Raw genomic sequence first — 23,950 nt, 5'->3', positions numbered from 1 at the left:
AGGTTGTCATTTGATATAACGCTACCCAAGTATTTGAAAACTGGAACGCTGTCCAGTTCATCTTCATTTAACATGACTATTGGTTCTGCTCCTTCCCCATACACTTTCATCACCACCGTCTTGGTCTTGCTGATGTTTAAACCATATTTCTTAAACTCCTCGTTCCAGCTTTGTATTCTCTCTCCCAATTCCTCTTCTGAGTCACTCCAGATCACAACATCATCTGCAAATGTGAAGGCTTTGAATATCTCCATGTTCTTTCCTTTTAATAGATTTCATTACTACATCCATTACAATAATAAATAGAGATGGTGACAATGAGCAACCCTGCTGCACTCCTCTCTTTGTTTCAAACCAGTCCGACAAACCACATCCTACTTGAACACAGCTTCTGTTCCCACTATACAACATTTTCACTTTGTCTATAAGGCTGTCTCGCACTTGAAGTTCTTTCATGCATTGCCAAATTCTTTCCCTTGGTACACTATCGTATGCTTTCTCAATGTCCAAAAATATTAGAAATAAAGGCTTGTTCTTCTCCCAGTATTTTTCCATTAGCATCCTAATTGCAAATATAAGGTCTGTAGTTGACCTTCCTGGTCTGAAACCATACTGCTCTTCTTCCAAACTTGGTTCAACAATATCTCTGATTCTGGTCTCTATTATTTTTTCCAATATTTTCAGGACATGAGACAGTAGTGTGATACCACGGTAATTAGTACATTTTCGTCGGCTTGCTTTCTTGAACAGAGGTACAATGATGCCCATCTTCCAGTCCTCAGGTGTAGTATTTTCCTCCCATATCTTGTTGAGCAGTCTGTAGAGCCATTGGATTCCTGGAATTCCTGCTGCTTTCAGCATATCTGCACTTAGTTCATCTATGCCCACTGCCTTTCCTTTCTTCATTCTCTTGAGCGCATTTTCAACCTCAAGCCATGTAATTGGTGGTTCAGTTGTGGTTCCTCGACTTGGCTCTCCTCTATCCGTTATGTTTTCTGTATCTCCATTCAGCAGCTTTTCGAAATAGATCTTGAGTTCTTGTTTAATTTCTCCCTCTTCTTCTGCCAGAGTTCCATCATCACGTTCTATTGCTTTTATGGTCTCTTGATCCCTTCGCTTGTTTTTCACTTCTCTGTATAGCAATTTCATATTTCCTCTACTGTCCTCTTCCAGTTTGTCTGCAAACTCATTCCATTTCTTCTCTTTTTCTTCCCTTGCAATGTTCTTTACAGCAAGTTTCTTGTTCCTGTATACTCCTTGAAGTCTTTGTATTTCTGTTCTTTTCGTTCTTGTCCCTGTTTTTGTTTTTCCTTGTCCAGTGCCTTCTTTATTTGGTTTCTTTCTTTCAAAGCTGTTTTCACTCTATCATTCCACCATGGTGTCTCCTTTTTTCTTTTGATAGAACTTGTAACTCCACATAGGTTTTTGGCTTCTCCCACAAAGGTGTCTTTGAAGGCTTTCCATTCTTCATTAACGCTGGTTACTTCACACTTCGGCAAACTCTGTTGAATCCTTAGTTTGTATTCTTCCTTTATTTGGACTTCTTGCAACTTCCAAGTTTTAACCCTTCGTTTTTTCGTAATAAGTTTCTGCGTTTCTTTTGCCTTATGTTTGAAGTCTACTACCAACAATCTGTGGTCACTGTCCATGCTTTCACTAGGGATGACCTTTACATCTGTGATGTACCTGCCACCATCTTTATTTGTGATTACGTAGTCAATCAATGTTCTATACTGGCCATCCCAACTGTACCTTGTTATTCTGTGACTGTCTCTTTTTTTTGAAGAATGTATTTTTGATTATAAGATCATTTCTTCTGCACAGATCTAATAGTTGTTCTCCTTCTGGGTTCCTTTGTCCAAATCCATGTGGACCAATGATGTTCTCGTACCCAAGTCTGTCTACCCCAACTTGCACAATTATATCTCCAATAATAATAACATTTTCCTCATTAACTGTATCTTCCAGGTCTTGCCGAAATTTCTCTTTGTCTTCCTCACTGCAGCCTGTCTGTGGGGCATACACTTGTATGATGGTGTACTTAGTGTTCTCCAGTTTCATGAACATTTTAATTATTCTATCACTTTTGCAGATAACTTCAGCTGTAGCATCAGTCCTTTCGTTAATTAAGAATCCAACACCATTTTTCGCTACTTTCTCCTGTCCACTCCAGTATAATTTATAACCTCCACGAAGTGTCTTACTTCCAATTCCTTTCCATTTGGTCTCACTTAATCCCAATATTGATATTTTTCTTCTATCCATCTTGTCTAGGAGTTCTTCTAACTTTCCAGTTAATGATAGAATGTTCATAGTTCCAATTCGGTATTTGGGTCTCTTTTTTATTTGGGGTTTCCTTTCAGAACATTGTATATCATCAGCCTTACGGTCATCATACTTTACAATTGTCTGAGAGGACGTGTCAGTCCGGTCTATAATATTCTTTCCGAGGCTCTTTTTCTTATTGAAAGCAACTGTACTCAATACTCTCCTGCTGACTTGCTAGGCCTAACGCATAAGAGGATTTTCTTTCAGGGTTTACTCCCTTAGCCTTTGAGGATGCCTTCCTCGTCCTACAAGGCAGTAGGTTCCATCTGTACACCCCAGAAGGATGGGTTGCCTCTTCCGTCATCTCCACCGTACCGAAGTCCATCTTCTCCGCCGTAGATGCCGTTGAGGTCTTCACCCTTAACCCAGGGCAAGGGCCCTCCATATTTATGACCCCTGGAGAGAGGGTGTCCCAGTATTTTAAAACCCCCAGGAATTGGGCTACCTGTTGGTCCGCGGGTTGTATTGGTTATTTCAACCAGCCCTACATACTGTAGGGGCCCTCTATCCGCCACCTGGGGACGCGCTCTGTAGGGGTCAGGTTCCCCTGATTACTTATTAGAAAACCCCACCCACAAGGAGTAAGGTTATTTGCAGAGAACTCCTGACAATCATCTACTGAATCTCTGAATTCCCTACTAAATAGGTTTGTTTTTTCAGTATCTGTTAAATAGTGTTCACCCCTTTCTCCCACCATTGTAGGAATTTGGATTCCTTTTCCTTTTTGATTCCTGATATATGAATACAGATTTTTCCATTTCCCTTTGTGGTCATTACCCTCTTGAAGTATGCCATTAATATAATTCTCTTTTGCTTCCTTTTTTCACTCTATTCAGTTTCCTCATTAGCTGTTTTCTAGTTTCTCTACTCTCCCTCCCCTCTTTGATCTTCCTGTTACTATTCTATATTTTCTTTTTAATTTTCTTATTTCCCTTGTATAACAAACAGGGACTGAGGTCATTTTACCCTTCTTAACAGGTATAAATCTCTTCTCTCCTTCCCAAATGATTCCTTTAAATTTAGCCCAAAGTGTATCCACATTACTCCCTTCACTTATCCAACAACTGAATTGTGATTTAAGGTAAGTCCCAAATTCATCAACTTTAGTTTTTCTGTACAATTTCTTGTCTTGTGTAAGCCTCTTATTAAGCCTTTTTGGTAAGAGTCCTACATCCATTATTACAGCCTTATGGTCACCTATTTCTTCAATTACCTCAGTTTTATTAACAATTTCCCATGGTTTAACCAAGAATACATCTAGTAAGTTATTGAGACGAGTTGATTCTTGTACTACTTGTGTAAATCCTCCCTCCCAAATTAACTTATTTGCCAGTTTCTGTTCATGGGCTTCACTTGCAGCTCCATTCCATTCAACTTCAGGCAAATTTAGATCTCCCCCAATTATTACCATATCATTATTATTGTTTTTATGAGTATAATCTATTATTTTCTCAAATATTTCCATGTCTCTTTCCTCTCTTCCAGGCCTATATGTTCCTATAATTCCCACCTCCTTCATATTATCACAAACTAATTTTATCCCTAGTATTTCATCCCTTTCATTGGTAAACCATTCATGTGAACGATAAGTTTCCTTCACCAGAATAAACACCCCACCTCCGTTTTTATCTCCTCGGTCTCTACGATAGACTGTGTACCCTTCTGGAAATACTTCTCTATTACCCACCCCTTCTCTCAACCACGATTCCACTCCTATCACCACATCAGTCTCGTAAGATTCAATCAATGTACCGAATTTTAATTCTTTATTTACTACACTTTGACAGTTTACCAAGAGCAATCTCAGACCCCCTTCCTCCCTAAACTTGACTGTTGCAATTGGGTAACTTGAAATTCCTTACTTTCCTGAGTTTCATTTTCTAGTTGACTGAGCCAGCTTGAAGTACAGCTGGCTCTTTCTACTAGTTTTCCTGTTCAGTATTATAACTCAAGGGAGTTGCCTGTTTTACAGTACATATCTTAAGATTAATAAAATCTAGAACAATATTTGCTATCTTTCGTTTGCCTGAATTGTTTAGATGGAGGCCATGTTTTGTATAACAGTATCTCTCAAAACTGCTGCATTCAATAACCTGAGTATTCTGAAAATGTTTACAATTTTTAACAATATCTGTATTGACCTTGTCTACTTCAGTGTTCTCACACGAGTCTCTACTCATATCATGCCTGTGGGGCACGTTCACTACAAAGACGTTAGTGTGGGTCAGCTTCCCTAGTATATGTTTAAGTTGTGATCTTACATTCTTGGCGTCGTCGTGAGCTACGTCGTTCGTCCCACCAATGATAAGCACTGCATCGCCGCTCCCGAAGTTCCTAGTTGCTTCTTCTATGTTTTCCAGGACACTGCTGATAGAAGCTCCTGATATATTTCTCCGGTTGCTGCTATATTCTCGTCGTTTATCACTCCCGCAATTCCCCTTCCTTGGCTATCACCAAACACAGCTACCTTTGGTGATTTAGGCGTAACTGGGTCTTGAATATGAAATCTAGGCCTAAATTTTAACCTCGGCACGGCAACGGCAGCGGATCGCGATGATTTGGTTTCACGCACGTGATCACTTTCTTCCAGAATTAAATTATTTAGGGCAGAAAACCTATTTCTGATGTTTATTTCTGGAAATTCAGTTGTAGATTTCTTGTTAGCCGGCCATCCATGAACTACTTGACACCACGTGCTCGAGTTTGTTACTGGTACTGGTATATCACTTGAAGAATGGTCAGTCCCAAATTCTAGCGATCGCAGTCTTTCTTTTAATTCTTGATTTTCAACTTTAAGAGCCTCATTGTCGTTTTGTAGAATGTTTGTAATTTCTAATGCACTTTTGTATTCCTCATGGATTGTTTTCGGTGCTTCATCGTTAACGCCGTCGCCAACTACAACATTCTGAACACACTGCTCACAAATCCAGTCAACATTTTCATTAGTTTTTACGTCCTTAGGGCAATTTCCGCACTTATAATGCCACCATCGATCACATGAATTGCACAACATTCCATTTTCACTAATCTTCGACATTTTCCGCACTTTTCGTCACATTTTACGGTTAATTTACTCGAATTAAAAACACTACATCGTCATTACCGGGCGCCATTTTGGAAAAAAGACAATGCGGGTAGCATCGAGATTGAAAAAAAATAAAGCACAGTTCATGAATGGAAATAATGAAACTGAAATTTGTTTACGCACTTGACACAGTTCGTGGTGATTTTCCACTATATAAAGTAGCACTTGACTTTGAAAGAAGTGTATGACTGCTCTAGAGTTTATCAAAGACACTGCTGTCAGTCATGAAATAATACTAAACCTTTTGACGAAGAGATAAGTTTGAAATGAAAAGTACAGTTCGTTGTTAGGCGCGCTTGACATAAAAAAAATAGGTGACTGTTCGAGAGTTTATCAAAGACACTGCTGTCAGTCACACACAAATAATTTACACACTGTTCAGAAGAAATAATACACAATTTTGTGTGAATTGGATAAAGAATACAGTTTGAGTTCGGAGTGAAACCTTGGTGTCATAGCACACGATTATGGTAATCACTTGCGTTAACATTCATGTGAAAGTTCGAACACTTTCATAAACATCCTCGTTTATAAATAACATTATCCTGAGTGAGATGTAACAGAATGTCACAGTTAATATTATAACGTAGTAGTGTCACACTGAAATTAATAATATGTTTGTTCAGAGATTAAGTTCTGCTGACTGATATTTAAAAAATAAATATCACAATTCCTAGTATATCACAGTAGTGTCACATTTAAATTAATATTGATTCAGAGACTAATTTTCACACAGGTAACATGGTAATGAACTCAGTTCTACAAGAAGAAAATAAGTTATATCGAGAAGTTTCTACAAGCGCATAGAATATAAGTTCGACTTGACTCTTGTCACTTAAGTCCAATACATGACTTGCCATAATCAGAGTTCCAACACATGCAAAATGTGCAAGTTCAACTTGACGGATATAATCCGAGTCTACTATAGACTTTGAATAATTTGATCTTCATCACACGCAAAAATTACAAGTCCAACTTAACTGATAGACTCAGTGTTCATTGTAAAGACTTTCTTATACATCAGAATTCACATGCGCAAAATTTATAATTTCAACACGACTGTCAGAGTTTAAGTCCCACATGAAGACTTTGAATATTCGAAGATAGCCTCTGTCAGCACTTCGATGAACACTGCAGCGTGGAGAGTCAGGCTGGACACCCAGCTATGACTGTCTGATTAGGGTCAAGTGTGCTCAGCTTATATTCAGTTTGGGGCTCCTACGTCATCAGATAATGTGATCCCTTTGAAGCGGATTATCTCGTGAATCCCTCGACGGATTTTCTTGAGATTCATAATTTGAGATGTTTATGTTATCCTCTTCAAAACGACAAGTCGCTGTGATTCTTATTACAGTTTTAAATTGTTTTCAATCGAATGTTCGCGAAAGCGTGACATTCATATCCAGAACATACCAGGCCATGCAGGCTACACGTGGCGTCAGGCAGGTAGTCTACCCTGTCCCGGCAGCTACGTCACACACACTGCTGTCGCTGGCTCGCCTACTCGCTCCTCCAAATGTAAACAAACCACGTTCGCTCTGAACATCTTGCGTGATGATGAAGTACAATAATTAGTCAAAAAATACGGCATGTACAGGTCGTAACCAGTACAATATATAGAAATGATTATTAGCCATATATAATAGAATGTTTCTAGATAAAACTATGACCTGTCATGAATATGGCATAGCAGTCATCTCATCTCAGGTCCACCTCCGTAGCTTAACGGTTAGCACTATTAGCTGCCGTCCTTGGGGGTCTGGGTTCCATTCTTGGTACTGCCAGAAATTTAAGAATGGTAGGAGGGCCGGTGTGTAATTAACCCAATGAGCAGTACTGCTGTCTATTTACAGCAGTGCTGCACGTAGCCCGCGGGAGTACTGCCATCTATTTACTTTCTTGAAGTTTGCGCCTGAACTGTACCGGCGTCTATTCATGTTGAATGTTTGAAATTGTTTCGTGACATCATACTAGCGAATTTTAGTTGGGGTATGTTTGACATGTTCAGTGAACATTATTCCGTGTTTTATCACATCTTGTATGTTCTGTGATGAAGTTCTTTCGAAGCATCCGTAGTTACGTAACCTAAATTCTTACGCGATTGTGCTAAGAATTATGACAACACCCGGGAACATTTTTCTATTGTTATTTCCGTTGAATGCATTGCATGACTATTCCTTGACAACACACATTATTTTTCTTTTTTGCCCATCTCTGGTTTCCGTAGAAACAACCACTCTCTGATAGTAAACAAATACACGTCGTAATGGCGGAATCGAATCAAGGATGCGAGCTTGCTACGCAAGATATGTGATGTTTTGACTAACGAGGGGTCTGACGATGAAATTTATGTTAGTGATAGTGATTGCATTGTGTCCGATGAGAGTGAAAAGGCTTGCCATTAAAGGTCGTCATTTTTCTTGATAATGCAGCGTCTCACCCTGTTGATACAGAGTTGAAATCAGAGGATGGAAATATTTTTGTTTCCTATTTGCCACCTAATGTAACTTCAATAATTCAGCCGATGGACCAAGGCGTCATTGCAACCTTTAAGACGCGTTATAAGCGGGAATTGCTGGGCATCTTGCTTTCCGAATAAACGTCGATGGTTGAGTTCTGGAAAAAACTCAAAGAAGCGCTTTATCTTGCGCAGAAATCATGGGATCTAGCGATCGCTTAGAACATCACTCGATCGTGGAGAAACTTGTATGTTGATGTCGAAGAGCTAGCTGACGATTTTCATGGGTTCACTGATCAAGATGAAAATGTGGGATTGATGATCAAAGATATCCTGAAGACAATTGAAAATAACATTCATTTTGGAGAAGTGGATGAAAGTAACATTGAGCAGTGGCTTCATGCTGACGATGTATTGCCGGGGCATCACATTTTAACTGATTACAAAATAGTAAATAAAAGCGTGAACTTGAACTCGGCAGTCAGCTGTGAAGTGACGAGTGAAAGTGAGGGGGATGGGGAAGAAGAGTGCGTCACAAACAACCGCGTACGCTTCAGACCGTACTGGAGTCGGATGAAACGTTAATGGAATTCTTGGAGCAAGAGGACGATACGGATTTTTCAGACATCCTTGTAATTAGAAAGCTCAGAATGGACATAAAGGAGAAAATGTGTTGTCAGAGAGTGCAAAAAAAAAAGTAACGGATTCTTTAAAGCAGCTTAAATGACACCAGGTAAATTAATTATTTATGGTCTGCTGGTAATTGAGGTGAATATTTAGTATGTATTGTTGTAGCTTTGACTACATTTTGGTTTTTTTAAAGAGGGTTTAATGCACTGCATTTTAAGGTTATATGGTATGTATTTTATGTACTTTAAAGTCCATTAAAATTAGTAGTACCGAGCTCGAAAGCTGCAGTCGCTTAAGTGCGGCCAGTATCCAGTAATCGGGGGATAGTGGGTTCGAGTCCCACTGTCGGCAGCCCTGAAGATGGTTTTCCGTGGTTTCCCATTTTCACACCAGGCAAATGCCGGGGCTGTACCTTAATTAAGGCCAAGGCCGCTTCCTTCCAATTCCTAGGCCTTTCCTATCCCATCGTCGCCATAAGACATATCTGTGTCGGTGCGACGTGAAGCAAATAGCAAAAAAAAAAACTTGGTAGTATGGATTATCTGTTTATTTTTTATTAACCGTTCACCCCTTCCCGCCTATTAGAACGTATAATTGAGGTTTTACTGCATGTGCCATTAAAAAACTATGTGTAAACAAATTGAAAGAAGTGGTCATATATTTTAATTTTGTTGTGTAGTCTCACATGTGGTTCTGAATTTAAATGGAAAGTAGGGCAGTGTATGTGCAGTTAATCAATTGTACATGTTCATTCTAAGTTGCAAGTCAGTAAATTTATGCTTGAAAGGAATGTTGGCACGAACCCAGCAGACTGAGAAATGTTACGTTTGATTGTTTCAGCAATTCTTGAAATAGTGAGTTAGGTCACGTTGAGGAGGGAGCAACTAGGTCGAGTAACATTAGAATATTACTCAAGACAATGACTGCCTGCTCTGACACGTGATGTGTGAGTCTGGAAGGTAAATAACTAAAGAACTGCTGATTCAGTCAGGAGGGGAAAAGAAGGTTATTACCCTTCCTGTGGGTGGCCGTGGACCATTTTGCCGTGTTGCCGATTATTTTGTTTATTTTGTTAATTCAGTTATGCCGTGTTGTTATAGCTATCTGATCTCCGATTTGGAGTTCTCCGAAGAGGAGTTATATATTTGTTATAATTTCATTGTGTAATGTTAATTTTATGTAGTTGGTAAATCTCAGTAGCTTGCTTGGGTTGGAAATGATATTACTTTTTTCCGTTATGATCGAATGGGTTGAAAAACTGTAAGATCTGGAGATTAAATAAATAAATAAATACTACTATTCATGTAAACAAAGCAAGTTTGAAGTTACCTCTTTTCAAAAATGAATTTCAAATTTCCAAATAACATTAATTGCAGAACATATAAAAAGTAGCATAAATAAATTAATAAAAATCTGCTTTTCTATACCTGTGAGTATGATATTGGAATATTATTATTCTTTTCTTGAGGTTGTTGGATCTGGGATATCATGTTTTGTATACTTTTATAAAAATGTTGTCAATGTGGGATTTAGAATTAAGGAAGGTTCAACCTTTTCAATACAAAATGTGTTGTACAAGGTGTTCAGACTTTTATGTTCAATCATCAGACCAACTTTATTGCACAATACTCACCTATCTCATTAGACTATAACGCTTTTATGTGTCATATTATATCATATTTTACTCTTTTTTCTTCTAGCCTTTAAGGAGAAAAGCAGTCTATCATTTGTAGTTTGTCATGCAAGAATTATTTATACAACTTTTGTGATATGTACTTTGCCCACTTGTGATTTTTTAGCTGATGGTGACACAATAAGCGTCGAAACCGGTACTAATAATATAATAAATAATATGTTGTGAACACCTTGTACGACACATTTTGTATTGAAAAGGTTGAACCTTCCTTAATTCTAATTGTGAATCTCAGTTCAATACGGGAAAATGTTTTTAACTTATAATGTGGGATTTGCCAGTTTTTCCAGTGGTATATTTGCTCCCACTATAGCATCACATAAATCCATAAAAATATAGGTTTGGACCTGGCTTGGCTGGTGTTGTGGTAATAAATGTTTGGACATTCAGTTTTGGTTTCTTTTCGTTGTTTCATTTTTGCAATGTGTGAAACAGAACTTATATTTTGATCAGTTTTTTCTGAACATTTAATCTTCATATGAAACATGTTCTATTTTACGTGTCCATTTTCCAGAAATAGTAAAATTTAAATAAAGTGGATCACTGCCTTTTATAAGATGCTAATAGATTTTTTAAAATAAGCTGTTAAAGAAAAGTAAAAGAAAGCACGGGTACTTAAATCTTTTTGGCAACAATCACAATAAATTACTTCGCCAACTGTTCTTAGAAATTCCGTTCCTTCAGTCCATTTAGACATGAGGTCTTTTGTTACACTTTTATCAGGTGGCATGACAACAACACTTCATAACACAGTCCAACACAAAACTGCAATCTGAAGCTTGCAAGCATGCTTCTTCCCAACTGCCTTCTTTCTTTCAATTATTTTAGCCTCAGACGTATGCCGAGGGAGATTTCCGGGTAGGAAATTCCAGGAAAACAACAGAAGAAGGATCAGTGCAAAACCAAGGTTTGTAAGCTGCCATCTCAGTAACGCAGCATCACAGAAGTGATACAAGTTTTGTTTTGTTCATCTAACATAGACAAAAATATGAGCCATCATTCAGTAATGCACAATTTACGGTTCAGTTTTTATTCATTTATACTGGGACACCTTATTTCTAAGAATTACAGCGGTCGACGTGGGGCCTTCTGGCTTACGTCAACGTTTACTCTAGCAACAGATAAGAAAGTGCGTCGTTAATTGAATTATGGGACCTCTACTGTATGTACTAACTTTGGTTGTCATGTAGGATGCCAGGAATACATTCTCTTTCTCTCTGTCTCTCAATAATAGACATATAACATGGACAAACAGTCCCAAATTCTGCAAACCAACATTCATAAAAGACTCTATCATGCAACTTAACATTAAATATTCGCCAAAGTCAAAAGAAAATTCATATCATGCAATTTTCACATCCAAATATTTGCTGTTAAATCCAAAATCTTTAAATTATGCAATATGTATGAATTTTCTTCTCAAATGGGCAAATATTTGCAAAGTTTGAGAAGTGTAACTAGCTTATTTAACCCTAGAACTGGCAAGCGTCGATGAATCGACGGTTTGCCCATTTCTACAGCAGCAGAGTCGATTTTTCGACGCTTTTTTTATTTCTTTCTTTACTAGAACTACTCCTGTAACAGATGGTGTGACATGTCTTGTCTTGTGGTCCTAGAAGTTTACAGATGCTTCTTACTCATTTCCATCATAGAAACAATATCCTTGTATACGTTTCCTTGGAAACAAATGAGCGACTCACTGCTATACAAACCATCGTGTAATGCCGCTGTACTTGTTATTGCTACCGCTCTTATTTTGAGGCTGTAATTATATGTATTGGCGAGTTCAAAGTGCACATTTGTTGTTGTTATTTCTGTCTACAATGTTTTTGTTTTAGTTAGCTTGTACTATATGTAACATAGCTGCTGTAACATTTATTATAACAAGTTCATGCACCCGCGTAGGTTATAGGCCTAATCTATGGGAAAATATATTTTTTCTTACCAATCAAACAAATATTATTGCATAGACTTGAAACTTTCACACGTATCTGCATCATTTTGTATGAGTTTATCTTGGATTTTGTGTTTTCATGTTTCATGTCATATTTTACGTTGTAAGAATTTTGATATTGCTCATGAAATAATAATTCCACCATTTTCAAGTCTCAGTTTCTTTTCTTACGAAGTCTCTCACAGAAAAGTTAAAGTTACCATCTGAATCTGTGGTTTATTAGCTTCCCAATGATATGCATCAGTGCTATGGAACATCATTCACAATAGAATGAAAATAAGAATGCACTTGGTTGGTAAATATCACACAAAATGGCTGCCGGTATAGAATTAACATTGCCGGTTCTAGGGTTAAAAACATGCATTTGAATGGATATCTGATCTAGTTTTTAGACTCTACTATACTCCTATTTGCCTAAGAAATTAAATTCTCATCCCTGCAAACGAAAGGAGTCTGTAGTAATTTCAGAGAAAGGAGACTTCACGGTGCAGTGATAAAGCTGAATATGATGCTGATGGTAGATAATTTGCTAGTTATAGATAGAACTCTTGTGCCAATATATGTTAATTTGTGTGATTCCTGACCATGAATATTGGTGGTTGGTTTTGTTATTCTTTATTGCTTCTGTTTTCTGTAGGATCTTCTGTCTGGAGCTACAGCATGTAGTTACAAGGATTTGATGATGTTGAAACTGATTATTGTCAGTGGTCTCTATCCTCAACTGGCTATTGCTGATGAATTCAACTATTGCAAGGTAAGCTTGTGGGTACTCATAATTTGAAACTTTCATGAAAATAACTCTACTTGCCCTATTTTGATCATAATTATACTGCACAATTGGCTGATTGGTGATTTGAAAGTTCTCGTGAGGAAGGTGATGTGAAATAAAATGACAATTTGGACCTTATTATTCGTAGTAAAACAAAATTGTAAAGCAAAATTGTATTTTAATATTTTGCTTTTACTCTCTCGTCCTTAGCCATCAATATTAGTAATTCGCTTACTTTATGTGCTGAGAGCTACTAGGCAAACCCTATTTTTATATTATGACATGCCAGAATGCACGTGTAGCATAAAACAAAACAGTTTCTTACCCAAGAGTTCGTTCCATGATACATTTCTCTTGAACAAGCAGGAATTATTATTATTGTTATTATTATTATTCATGAAGATTATGCAGACGATTCCGACCTTGACAATACCCGTTCTTAGAATCGAGTTACAGCAGATGATGCATTTAATGCACTGGAGGTAAGATTGATTTCAAATTTTTATTGAAATACAGTACCACACACTTTAATTACAGTACTGTAATAAAATTACTGTATACAGTATTAAGTTCAGTAGTAACAAAAAGAATTGTTTCATTATTTCAGATTGCTTTGCGCTTTGTTGAACAAAGCAATGAATCTACACCAGCAGATGTATTGTTGATTAAACGGTGGCGCGACATAGCTACACGACAGCACTGCACCAAGAAAAATTCAGAAGAAAAGCACTGCTTTTGTACAATGAATGACATTAAGTAAACATATTAATGTTAATATACAGTATGCACCTTTGCTTAACAGAGTTTATGCAATTTTATATCGATATTTAACTTCCGAAAGTATTTACCATGTATCATCCGAAAAAACGTGTCAACCGAAGTGGCTCTGCTCCCTTTATTTTGGATAAACGACTACTGTACATAAGAAATCCCTACATGTTTTTTCAAAATTTTGTGGTGAGTATTATTTGCATATAGTTGTACAGATTCCAAATATACAGAAATCTGGAAGTTGATAACTTTATGCCCTCTCTGTTGGCAACTTTGTTCCTGTCACAAGCAAGAAGCTTGCTGCGTACATACCACTTCATTTGTATGGCATCAGATTAAGTAGTAGCATACGTTTAGGATGGCTGGTGAGTGTTCTCATTATAAGTTGTTTACGGCTAAAGAAAAGCTCCATATTATTGAAGAGGCAGAGAAAATTGGTAATTACATTGCGGGAAGAAAGTACGATGTGGACAAGAGTTGCAGTATGTGATTGGAGGAAATATAAAGATTTTCTTGTGCAGATAAACAGCCTGCCAAGCATTTTGCAGACTAAAAGCAAAGTTTTTAGAAATCAAAAACAGGATTTGCGAATATGTGACTGAAATGGGACAGTTAGACAAGTGAAATGTGTCATGTGAAAACTATAGCCATGGCAAAATAATTAAAAATTACCCGATTTAAGGCTAGCCATGAATGGCTCATTCTTGATTTTGAACAAATTAACTTCAGTTTTCACAGAAAAACTAGCATTATGCAATGTCTCCCAGCCAATTATGAAGAAGAGATTGTGATTTTCCACAGTTTTGCTAACAGTTTATGTGAGAGAAATTCATATTTACTCTTGCACTTTGATGATGCAGACCAGGTGTGTATGTATATTTTGTATGTTATAATGTGATGAGTTGTTTCATAACTGTATACAGTGAAACTCGGTCAAGAAGTTCCCGCCTAAGAAGTGTGATATTCTTGGTCCCTTGATCAGTTGCATTAAGATATATGTATATTTTTCCTGTTTAAAGTGTTCTGTTGTAAATATATTTCCCAGTTAAACAGTTCAGATTTTAGAGCTTCTTGAGATAGAAAACGTCCGCTCAAAGCAGCCTATGGTTAGAACCCTCCATCTCCGCGCAAGTTGCACCCTGTGTTAGACCGTTCGCGCGCTCACGGTGTGTCTCTGTGTCACGGAACCTGTGTGGGCTTGCCAAGGCCACATACGACGTCACGCTATGACAACACGGACACCAGATGCTCACTCTCACCTTGTGGAATCGAATCGAATCCATCAGTCGAAATTTCCACTCCACCGTTCCATCTAGCGGAATAGAATCGAACAGGATTCTATGTGAGAAACATAAAGCACGCAATGGATGGTTTGATAAGACTTTAATGCAGTAATTTGCGGGCCGCGTCAGGGTGAAGTCATTAATCAAGGCCTAAACATTAATTAAAAACCGTAAAGTGTATTTGTCCACAACATTACTGTTAATCTACCACAAAATTGAATATTCTAACCTGTTTGATTTTTCATTCCCTTGCTTATTTCCTTCCAGGCATTCTCTCTTATGTTGTTGTTGCAATAATACTTATGGGTCTTGCCATAGAGGAAATTACGTTTTTGAACTAAACTGATAAGATTTTTCCATGTCCATTATTAGTGAGGTGAACAAAAACAACTTCCCGACTCTATGCAGGAAACAGTCAACTTGCCAGCAGCCAGCTGATACACGTGCCGCCAAACAGCCGGCCGAAAGATCCCGATCGTTTATGAAGTTGAACGAATGTTGATAGCCAACTGGGTGCTGGTGGGAGGCACACAGAGGCATTGCAATACCACGTGTTGGCATAAAATTGAAAGTTATTTTTATTTTTACCTTTATACCAGCTAAACATTGTATTATCATGTCACTCGTAATTATTAGCATTATTAGAACGTAGCAGAAGGATGAGGAGACATGAAATAAAATTCTCGCGGGGAAAGAAACTATTTACGTTTAGATGTGCTAGCATTGCTACTGCGCCTTTATCATTCCCACGTAATACCCCAGATACTTTTCCATGCACTCATTTCTGCAACTTCGAACCTGTGTTTCTTTTCTTCATTACCTATAGCATGAAGAGGATTGAAGCGGGAAAATAAACTCAATACTGGCTTGGCGATGCAGTACTTGTGAAACAGCCAGAAACTACGCCCGTTGCCGTGACAACCAGTAGGAATGCAGGGGCGATTTAGGCCTAGGTTCTAAGAATCGCTAAGAATAAGTTGCCAGATTTCCCATTTGCTGCCGTTATCCTTGAAGCAGGTGTCGGGGGTGTGAGGAAGATAGAAAGCACATGCTAACAAACTGTAGTACACGTCTTGTCTTTGCGTCTAGTAAGCCTAAGCTATGGATTGCCAAGCATAGTGTAGTGTCGTAATTAGTATGAATAGGAGTCGGTGAAGTTAGTTGTACTTGTAATATCAACGTACAAACATTTAAAGTGAAAATGAGCGGAACTCAGAGGAAAGAGATCAAGCGAAAGGCACTAACAATAAAAGACAAAGTGGAGATAATAAGGAAAGTGGAGTCATCTACACTTTCCCGTGTTGCTTTGGCAAAGGAGCTGGGGATGCCGCCATCTAATTTGAACGGCATTATAGCGAAGAAAGAAGAGATCTTCGCTTCTGCAGGGAATACTTCAGCAAATTTTAAGGAAGTTAAATCTGAAAAGTACGCTGAAATAGAACAAGCTCTGCTAATATGGTTTAAACAGCAGCGAAGTTTAAACATACCTTTCAGTGGGACTATTGTGCAGGAGAAAGGGGCATGCAAATTAAGGGTACCTTTTACCGCGTCAAATGGGTGGCTGGACCGCTTTAAAAATCGAGCCGGCATCGTTTACAAAACAATTTGTGGCGAAGCAGAGAGTGTAAGAGCGGAGGAAAGGAAAGCGTGGAAGGAAATGATTCTGCCTGCTAAAATAAGCAAACTTTGCAACGTTTTTATATAATATGTTCCCTTCTCTTATCAATTATATTTATAATACGGTATGTTCAATTATTTTACTTTATCTCTAAAAATATTGTCATGATAATCGAATTTTTATATTGTGGCTTCCTGTTAGCAGCTCTTATATATCGGCCTATTTCAGTTGGCATCTGTGGAAATCTGTTGGCTGTGTGTTTCACATGTATTTCAAAGTACAGAATAAGTTTTTGGGCATTACTCCTTTTAAGAAGTTTCCTCCTTAAGAAGTTTTTTTTTTTTTTTTTTGCAGTCCTTTGAAAAACTTCTTAACAGAGTTTCACTATAATTTATTGTACTGTAGTATTTACAGTTTACAGTATAAATTTTTAACAAAGCTATACAAATACAAAAAATAAACTTTTTTCAAAATTTCCCTTCCTAAAATTAGGGTGCGGGGATTATTCACTAGAGGAGTTTTTTCTGCATGTACGTGGTAATTAATACCTCTAAATTTTTTATTTATTTATTACTAAATTAAAAAAAATTAAATGTATTTATTATTTTAATGGTCAGGTCAGGAGAAATCCTACTACCGTAGGTGACAGAACGTGGTACGACCTGCGACTCTCTGGCCACGGGTTGGGTGGCCAGTACCAAACCTGACAACCTAAGGGTTTTTGGTTCATTTTTCATTTTATTTATCATTCTATTAATAAATGTTCTGGAATATCCATTGTTACGAGCAATTTGGTGGATTATATTTATCTCTCTATTATAATTCTTCTTAGACATACGTATGTTCATAGCTCTATTAATTAAACTGTAAAATGTTGCCTTTTTATGTTGACCTGGATGGTTGGAGTCGTTTCTGATAATAGTATCTGTTTGAGTAGCTTTTCTGAAAATTGGAAAATTGAAATGACCAGAATTTCTAGTAATTGTTAAATCTAAATAATTTAAAGTTCTATCATTTTCAGACAGCTAAGCTAATTTGAATAAGAGATATCATAAAATGTATGCAATTTCATCTGTTCAATATCCAGTATACAGTAAAACCTCGTTAAGACATTTCTGCAGGGGACAAGGAAAAAAAATGTGTTAAACGAGAAAACTTACTACTGAATACACTAATAAAAACTATCCAACAGATATATGGAAACACTCGATATGTATTTTTCCGACATGATGGCATTTTACGTTGTGTATCCGCGGGTACAATGAAAACTATCTACCATTTCTAAAGATGAGAGGGGAATATTAAAAGGTGTTAAAAGCACGAGAGAATAAATATGAAAACCTTTTCTGCTGTAGATGATAAAATAACAACAGTCCACTGAAGGTGTGAAAAACACCAGCCAGCAAAAAATTCAAAACATTTCCACGGAGGCCAATAAAAATAGGAAACTATTATTGCAGATCACACTCTTTCTAAAACAAATGTTATTAGAAGCCTTTCATATTAGACCAGTGGGTTATTAAACAGTATTTTCTGTTCGCACTAATATGAACATCCTTCCACAGACTGTCATCTTCATGAAATATTTGCATTGAATTGCAGTAATTTGAAAAACAAATAAACACACACAAATGTCATGGAAATCCTAGCTAATTTTCAAATTACATTCATTGGAGCTGTCATTGAAGGCTTCTAAATCACTGCCACTGATCTAAACATCCTTTCACAGAATATTATATTTATAAAGTCATAATTCTATTACTTGTATAATGAGTAACAAATTTTATATGAGAAAAAATAAACACACACTAATATCATGTAAATTCTGCCTAGTTCCAAATAATATAAATATACGAAAGGAACAAACAAGTGTCAAATCAAGTCAGAGAGGGGGAGATAAGAAAGTTAAACAGTCTTTGTCCTTTTGCGTCCATGTTTGTCCTTATCTCCTATTTTTGTTGCTCCCTCTTTCCCACACTGGCCTGCCATTGTGTTCATCCTATTGTATGTGTTCCTTTCTTATTCCTCTCCCCCCTTCTCTCTCACTATTTCCGAATAACTGTCACTGGAGATATCTGATCAATGCCACTTATCTGAATATCCTTTCAAAGAATGTAATCTTTATGAAATCATAATCTTAAATGAATACATACATCATTATAGACCGTTATGCCTTTAAGCGTTCAGGCTGCAAGCCTCTGTGAATTTACTAAACATTGCCACAATCCTCTATTTGCAACTAGTGCTGTAGCGTCATTTAGTCCTATACCTCTTATCTTTAAATCATTAGAAACTGAGTCCAACTATCATCAACTTGGTATCCATTTACTTCTCTTACCCTTCATAACAGAGTCCATTATTCTCCTATTTAACCTATCATCCTCCATTCGCCTCACACGACCCCACCACCCAAGCTGGTTTATGCGCATAGCTTCATCCATTGAGTTCATTCCTAACTTAGCCTTTATCTCCTCATTCCAAGTACCCTCCTGTCATTGTTCCCACCTGTTTGTACCAGCAATCATTCTCACTACTTTCATGTCTGTTACTTCTAACTTATGAATAAGATATCCTGAGTCCACCAAGCTTTCGGTCCCATAAAGCAACATTGGTCTGAAAACAGACTGATCTAAAGATAGTTTCATCCGAGAGGTGACTTCCTTCTTAGAGAATACTGTTGATTGCAACTGCGAGCTCACTGAATTAGCTTTACTGCACCTTGATTCAAGGAAGATAGGTTAAATAGGAGAATAATGGACTCTGTTATGGAGGGTAAGAGAAGTAAATGGATACCAAGATGATGATAGTTAGACTCAGTTTTTATGATTTAAAGATAAGAGGTATAGGACTAAATGACGCCACATCACTAGTTGCAAATAGAGGATTGTGGCGATGTTTAGTAAATTCACAGAGGCTTGCAGCCTGAATGTTGAGAAGATGTTCAAAATATTCCTTCCATCTCTCCAGTGATTCCCTGGGATCTATTATGAGTTCACCTGAATTACTCAAAACAATGTTCATTTCCTTTTTCCCACCCTTCCTAAGATTATTACTGTCCAGAAAGGTTTCCTTGCTGCTTGACCTAGCCTTTCCAGGTTATTACCAAAATCTTCCCATGACTCCTTTTTGAATTCAACAGCTATTTGTTTCATTCTGTTTCTTTCATCTACATACAATTCTCTGTCAGCATCAGCCCTAGTTTTGAGCCATTTCTGATAAGCTTTCTTTTTATGTTTACAAATTGCACTCACTTCATCATTCCACCAAGATGTTCGCTTTTTCCCATCTTTACACACAGTCGTTCCTAGGCATTCCCTCGCTGTTTCCACTACAGCGTCCCTGTATGCCACTCATTCTCTTTCTATATCCTGAACGTGCTTACTGTCCACTGTTCGGAACTTCTCACTAACCATATCCATGTATTTCTGTCTAATTTCCTCGTCCTGGAGATTTTCTACCCTTATTTGTTTGCAGATAGATTTCACGTTCTCTATCCTAGGTCTACAGATACTTAGTTCACTACAGATCAGACGGTGGTCTATATCATCGCAAAATCCCCGAAAAACCTGAGCATTCCTAACGGATTTCCTGAATTTGAAGTTGGTTAACATATAGTATATTATGGATCTGGTGCCCCTACCCTCCCATATGTGGCAGTGAATAGCCTTATGCTTGAAAAATGTATTCGTAACTGCTAAACCCATACTAGCACAGAAGTCAAGCAAACGCTTTCCATTCGTATTAGCTTCCATATCTTCCCCACATTTAACAATCACCCTTTCGTATCCTTCAGTTCTATTTCCAACTCTCACATTGAAATCACCCATTAGCACTATCCTGTCCCTGCTGTTCACCCTGACTACGATATCTCTCAATGCTTCATAACACTTGTCAACTTCATTCTCATCTGCACCCTCACATAGTGAATACACAGAGACAAATCCGTCCTAATGTTTCCAACTGCCACATCTACCCACATCACTGGGATACGTGATTTTTCATTTCCTGTAATACGTATCAATACTCTTTCTGCCCCTTTGTCTTCTACCGTAGTGTTAGAATGCATATCAAAGTAAACTGGTGTCTCATCAGCATTGCCAATCTGTCCAGTCAAATAAGAATTTTGCTTTCGCAGCTTTATTCCATATCACTGGAACATGATGAGTTTCCCTTTGAATGCATCTAGCAGATGCGAGGATTATGTGACACCACAACTCTAGCCCATTACTTTACTTCATTCTTGTGTTCTATCCATTACTACCTTTAAAAGTTTCGGGAATTCCTCTTTGTTGCTCCACTTTGCAAGCCTGTATTGATATCGCATCTTGTGTTATGGCCATTCCCTCCTTGTGGTTTTCACACACATACCTCACAATTTCATCTTCAGCATCTTTATAAAGCGTCCTTGCTGCAGGCCTCTAAATGCCTTTCTTGTAGAGTACACATTATTTTAAGCTACTTTTGTCTGTGTGCCAACATAGAACTTTGGCTTCATTTTGCCTTATTTTCTTGTGGCTGCACAGTTATTTCTCATTTCCTTGTGTTTAATAGCCATTAACTTAAAATTGGCATCATAATATTGATGAGAACCCATTGAAAACTTGCTGGTAATACATGTTCCACATGTGTCTCCAATGCGACGATGCATCATGAAAATATTCCTCTTCTCTATAAAGATGTTACTTCTGTAAAGCTTTAAGTACAACTGGTTGCCACTAGACACACCTCTAGCTTGCCAGCTTTGGCCAGCTTCAGCGGCTAGTAATGCAGGGGAGGGAAGCAAGGTGTTTGCTGTGGTAGCTGCTGTTAACAGCCAGTAGCTGCCAGTTGCGTTCATTACTGTTAGGTCGTGAATGCAAAATGACCCTTGATTTTCCACATGAAATCCTGAGGAAAAAGTGTTCTCTTGGATTAGGAGAAATACAAAATTATACTCTGAAGTTCTTATCTATGTTTGTTTAGATTTAAGAAATTTAACTTCAACATCATATGGTACAGTGGAATCAGAAGAAATATCCATTAGAAACAACAATTCACACATGTCTTTCATAATTATGTCTTACATGATAGTATATTGTACACTTTTTTGTTTTACCGAGCAAGTGGCTTTGCAGTTAGGGGCTCACAGCTATTAGTTTGCATTTGGGAGATAGTGGGTTCGAACCCCACTATCGACAGCCCTCAATATGGTTTTCCAGGTTTTCACATTTTCACATCGGGCAAATGCTGGGGCTGTACCTCAGTGAAGGTCACGGCCACTTCATTTCCACTCCTAGCCCTTTCCTGTCCCATCTTCGCCATAAGACCTACCTGTGTCGGTGCGACGTAAAACAAATTGTAATAAATAATTTTTCATTTTTCTTACTTGTGGTTATTTTATTTCAGTCTGTTGCAGAACAGTTATATCACACGAAGGACAAGCCATATGTTTCCCTCCATCCTATGGGGTTCTTTGGAAACCATCCACAGGTACTGCAATTGCAAGACTCGGACATAGTTACTCCTGAGGATTCAGCCTCCACTTCATCACCTATCAGCTCTAAACATCAGGTCTTGTGTTATTTGTAAGTACCAACTCTTCTTTGTTATTGTGTTGTACCCCATAGGAAATTACACTGTATATGGTACAGGAAATTGTTAGTCACTTTACATTAGGAGAGAGGTACTACCAGCTCATGTAGGGCTGATTGAAAGTGAAACAGCTGATGACCAAGAAAGGAGCTACACATCAGACCACAACACTACTATCAAAATATGAAACCATTTAGGTATTAGTGTAGCTCTAAACATGAGAAATTCAACCAGGACATCTGCCTTACCAAACTATGAACAATGGAGAAATATAGATTCCACTTGGGAAACCAATTAAAGTAAATCAAGGGTGGAAAGCATAGCAAATTTTCATCTTGATACTGGTTATGACTATCTTGTGGCACATTTTCATCGAATCAACTATTTTAATAGTTGTCCCTGATATAATATGCAAGCAGCAGTATTCTGCAATGGACTAGGATCATCTCCTGATATACAGTAGAACCTCGATAATTCAAAATCCGATCATTCAAAATCCCGCCCAATTTGAAGAAGCTCTCGTTCCCAGAAACATTAGGTACGGCTTTTATTATTTAAATTGTTTAATTTGAAATACAGATAATTCGTTATTAGAAGAACAATGTGGATCCCATTACCGAAATTCAGACCTTTAATTCAAAACTGCCTTTACATTTAAAAAATAGTATTTTACAGAGTAATTTAAATTCAAAATTTATCCGCGTCATGATATAGCGCATCTTCCGGAACTGCAGGGGTAGCTTTCCATACTTTCACTCACTTTGGTGTGTGTACAGTGTGCTTCATATTTGCTAAGTTCAAATAAAATAGTAATTCTTTTGTATTGAGAACTTTAAAGAATGCCACAATATCACATAGCAGGCAGTGTGCAGGGAAGCAGAATCCGCGAACACTGGCGATGCCGACAGTTGGCGAAAAAGTGTGGCTCATATTAACACTTCATATGCACTGAACAATATTGTCAATACTGATGAACTGCGTTTTCTTTAATGCCAAGCCCAAACGGACTTATCGTTTCAAGGGAAAGAAATGCCAGCTAGGAAATCGTAGAAGAATGGGGGTCATTGTACGGTCTTGCAATGCACATGGAAGCGAGAGACTTCCTCCCCTCTTCATAGGAAAGTTCAATAAGCCAAGATGTTCTAAGGGCGTCGGGCACTTTCCATGCATATACAGAGCATCTTTAAAAATGGAAACAGTACAGTAATCCAAAAATAAAGAATTTTTACAAGGGAGTCAGCATTATTTGTCCTCGTTTTTGAAAAGTGTTTGTTTCTTTCATTGCGTGAGGTTATGTTTGCCAGTGATTTATCCAAGTACATTATTTGAATAATTGTCCGGCTCCATGGCTAAATGGTTAGCATGCTGGCCTTTGGCCACAGGGGTCCCGGGTTCGATTCCTGGCAGTGTCGGGAATTTTAACCATAACTGGTTAATTCCCCTGGCATGGGGACTGGGTGTATGTGTCTTCTTCATCTTCATTTCATCCTCATCACGGCACGCAGGTCGCCTACGGGTGTCAAATCAAAAGACCTGCACCTGGCAAGCCGAAGTCCTCGGACACATCCCGGCACTAAAAGCCATACGCCATTTCATTTTATTTCGTTTGAATAATTTTAATGCACCTTGTTGGATACATTTTGGAAATAGTTTCTTCCATGGCATTTGAAAGGTTTAAACTGTGAATGAAGGTAACTTTATGCATTAATGGGTCTTAGAATACTTTGTGGCGTGGCACGGGTTGGCTTTTCTGAATTACGAGAGAAGTGCCATGGCGGAAATTGTACAAG

At 37.8% G+C, this 23,950-nt stretch overlaps 1 protein-coding gene across 2 annotated transcripts in view; it reads left to right on the top strand.

The window, feature by feature from the left end:
- Window positions 1-23,950, top strand: part of LOC136857904 (probable ATP-dependent RNA helicase DHX34) — a 330,161-nt gene that overhangs the window by 208,320 nt on the left and 97,891 nt on the right. For both annotated transcript variants that reach the window (XM_067136960.2, XM_067136959.2), the window contains 2 exons: window positions 12,786-12,902; window positions 21,975-22,153. In XM_067136960.2, the coding sequence (XP_066993061.2) occupies window positions 12,786-12,902; window positions 21,975-22,153 (296 nt within the window). The remainder of the gene's footprint in view (window positions 1-12,785; window positions 12,903-21,974; window positions 22,154-23,950) is intronic.

The sequence above is a fragment of the Anabrus simplex genome, chromosome 1 (assembly GCF_040414725.1).
Source record: "Anabrus simplex isolate iqAnaSimp1 chromosome 1, ASM4041472v1, whole genome shotgun sequence".
NCBI classification, from domain to species: Eukaryota; Metazoa; Arthropoda; class Insecta; order Orthoptera; family Tettigoniidae; genus Anabrus; species Anabrus simplex.
This window is presented reverse-complemented; position numbering and strand designations above follow the sequence as displayed.